This window comes from Phaethon lepturus, unplaced genomic scaffold (genome assembly GCF_000687285.1).
Source record: "Phaethon lepturus isolate BGI_N335 unplaced genomic scaffold, ASM68728v1 scaffold20314, whole genome shotgun sequence".
Classification (NCBI taxonomy): domain Eukaryota; kingdom Metazoa; phylum Chordata; class Aves; order Phaethontiformes; family Phaethontidae; genus Phaethon; species Phaethon lepturus.
The window spans coordinates 6767-9799 of record NW_010537245.1 but is presented as its reverse complement, the minus strand read 5'-3'; the positions used below and the strand labels follow the sequence as shown (position 1 = coordinate 9799).

General features: G+C 42.9%; 1 protein-coding gene across 1 annotated transcript; it reads right to left on the bottom strand.

Moving 5' to 3' along the window:
• Window positions 1-516: 516 nt before the first annotated feature.
• On the bottom strand, window positions 517-2249 carry AMIGO2 (adhesion molecule with Ig-like domain 2). Its single transcript, XM_010286444.1, has one exon. The coding sequence runs from the start codon at window positions 2180-2182 to the stop codon at window positions 617-619; it is 1566 nt and encodes a 521-aa protein (XP_010284746.1). The 5' UTR covers window positions 2183-2249; the 3' UTR covers window positions 517-616.
• Between the last annotated feature and the right edge of the window lie 784 nt (window positions 2250-3033).

The following is a 3033-nucleotide window of genomic DNA, read 5'->3' as shown; positions in this document are numbered from 1 at the left end:
ATGCCCCCCATTTAAAGTTTTCAAGTAGTTACTGGCAAACACATTATCAGTTGAAGGCCATAAACATTTATCCAGTGCTGCTAGGCATCCTGGTGGCAAATCAAATCCTTTTGCTCCGCTCAGTCCAAGAAAACTCTTAACTTTTTTCCCCCTAGTGATTTTAACGCAAAGATTTTATGAGCCTGTGGAAGGAATTGCAGGAAGCCTGGGCATTTTTCCCGGTAGCCATCTGAGTTTCCTTCTGTGCTCACTGCAGAGGAGCCAAGTTATCAGCACGACCGAGAGTGTTTTACAGGGGTCAGTCTCTGCCCCCGAAGAGTCAGCTGCATGTACTGAAAGCGCCTCTAAACATGCGTGAGAAACTGCTGTGTACGGACCAGAGAGTAAAAGCCAAGGCTAAGACACTCCCATTAAGGCCACGCTGTTTGCTTTTCCCGAACAAGATATCACTGTCTCATGGCCCTGCAGTCACAAAGAGAGGAGACGCAGTTAAGGAGTGACAATAGATACTTTTTTTAAAACATTTTATCTCTTTTTATTTGTTTTTCCTGATGATTGCTACAAGCAAAGGAGGTATTCAGAAATGTAACTGCGCGATACAAACACAGGCAGCAAACTAAGTTGACGGCATGAAAGGTGTATCTGAGAACACGGAGTTGACAGAATCGGAGTCAGATTTTGTTCGAGTAGTTTTTAAGATACTCTCAGCAATGATATTGTCATTAGGAAACAGTTTTACTTTCCCGTTCTGACTGTGTTTGGGTTCATGCACGGGTTCCAGGAAAACCACCCGTTTACCAGTGCTAGCCTTCTTCTCGTCGGCTGGCAGCTCTTGCGATGGTGTGGAATTCAGTATGGATGAGTGGGCACTGCTTTGGTTCAGCTTCTTCTTCCTCTTTTTCGCCTTACATTGACATGGACAGGGGGTCAGATAGAGATACAGCAGTACTAAAACAATACTGGCTACACAGGCAGCAAGGGTGGTAAAAGCCGTATTAAATGCTTCATGAGCATGGGACCTGTTCACTGTGAAATTGCTAACATTTATTCTAACCTCTATGGTTTCATTTAATAGTCTTTTCTTATTTATTGCGATGCAGGAATACAGCCCTGAGTCCGCTAGCTGGGCATCTGTTATCTCCAGGCTGCCGTTACGAAACACCTTAAAATTGTCGGTCTCCCTGTCTGGCTCCAGCAATCTGTTGTCCGGACTAACCCAGACGAAGTGCGTGCCTGCATCGCTGATTCTGCTGTCACAGTGCACAATCAGCCTGTCACCAACCTGGGCATCATGAATAAACCCAAAGGCTTGGAAAGAGCTGTTGACGGTGCTTTCAGAGCAATTCAGAAAGTTGTCGTGCAGTAAAGGCAGTTTATTATAACCTCTGGGGTCTGATCGCAGCAAACAGTGGTACTCATTTTTGAAGTCCATCACCGAGCTGAAGTGCCTTTGATACCAGAAGATTAGCATGGAGTACAGCATACAGTCACAATAAAATGGGTTGCCATGAAGATAAATTCCACTAAGATATTTGGCCGGCACTGAACTCAGGCGCTGAATAGGCATCGACTGGATGTGATTAAAGGAAATGTCCAGCAACACGAGGTCTGTCAGTTTAAATTTTCCAGTGTACAAGTCCATCGGGAAATGCGAGAGCAAGTTATAGCTTAAGTACAGTTTCTGCAATTTGTACAATCCTCCGAAGGCTGAAGACTCTATCTGTGTTATCTGGTTGTTGTACAGCAGAAGAACCTCCAACACCCTTAGCTCCTGAAACACAGGGCTGCCCAGCGTCTTCAGGCTGTTGGATGACAAGTCTAGGTACTTCAGATTCGGGGTTGTGGAAAAGCTTCCAGTGATAATGCTGCTAATGCTGTTATGATTGATTATTAAAGTGTTCAGTTTCTCAAACAGCGCTGGGACCCATTCAGGCTCCAAAAACCCAATTCTGTTATAACTCAGATCCAGCCTTTTCATACATTTATAAAGATTTCCTGGCACCCGAGAGAGGTTCTTATTGGTGCAGCTTACGATATCACTGGCACAGATGCAGGCTGCTGGACACACCCCCGGCGCGCTGCCGCAGACGCTCACTGTGAAGACCAAGAGGCATGCCAGTCCTTTGCAGTTCACTTTAAAAACTCCAAGTCGAGTAGGAATTGTCCGCCAGTTTAAAGACATTGTCGCTGCCTCTTAGCTGTCTCCCAATGCCCCTTGCCGCAGATTATATGTGCAGTTAGCTTTGCACTAATCGCTGTCAAAAGAGGGATACAGAGGTACAGCACGTTAACATGTACAATTCATAGCCTGACCGATTTCTCATGCATGCCTTTTGAAAAAGGGAATTAATCCTTAATGTTTCATACCGTTAATTTTAAAATCTAGTTGTTCTTAGGTGATGTAAGCTTAACATTGGCTTTATGTAAACATGAAATTCTGCACTCGTGTAAATACTCACCCTACAGATATGGTATTTCACCTGTTCAAAAACAATGGAACTATTCTTCATTCTTGGAGCAAGGGATGCAATTTCTGACAGTTCATTAAAAAAAATAAAAATCCAAAATTTCCTCAGTGGAACATGGCTGGGCAATGGCATCTCCTACCTGTTTCCAAACCAACCCAAATAGAAAACTCCTGGTACAGGAAAGAAAAAGTCTCATCCAAAAATGCTTTTTTCTTGTCTAGTGGGGAGCAGTCACAACATGTGTTTCTTCCCAATCAGAAAATGTCACACATTTTCAAGCAAAGAATTTTCTCAGACTACTTAGCTTTAAATGTCAGATTTTTTTTTCTTTTTTTTTTTTTAATTCAGTAACTGATAGTTCAGGTAGAAATAGCCTATTTTTAAAGTTATTCAGTATGTCCAATTGGAAAATGTTGTATTCTGCTACTTCTACCTTTGCCAAAACAACTGTTGAGAAGGAAATTTTCTATGCCTGGTGCCTACCTGAGGCGCAAGTTTTGGGAACTTTCAGTAAGAATGACTCAGCCGTTTCTCAAAACTTAGTAAAGGAAAAAAGATTTTTTGC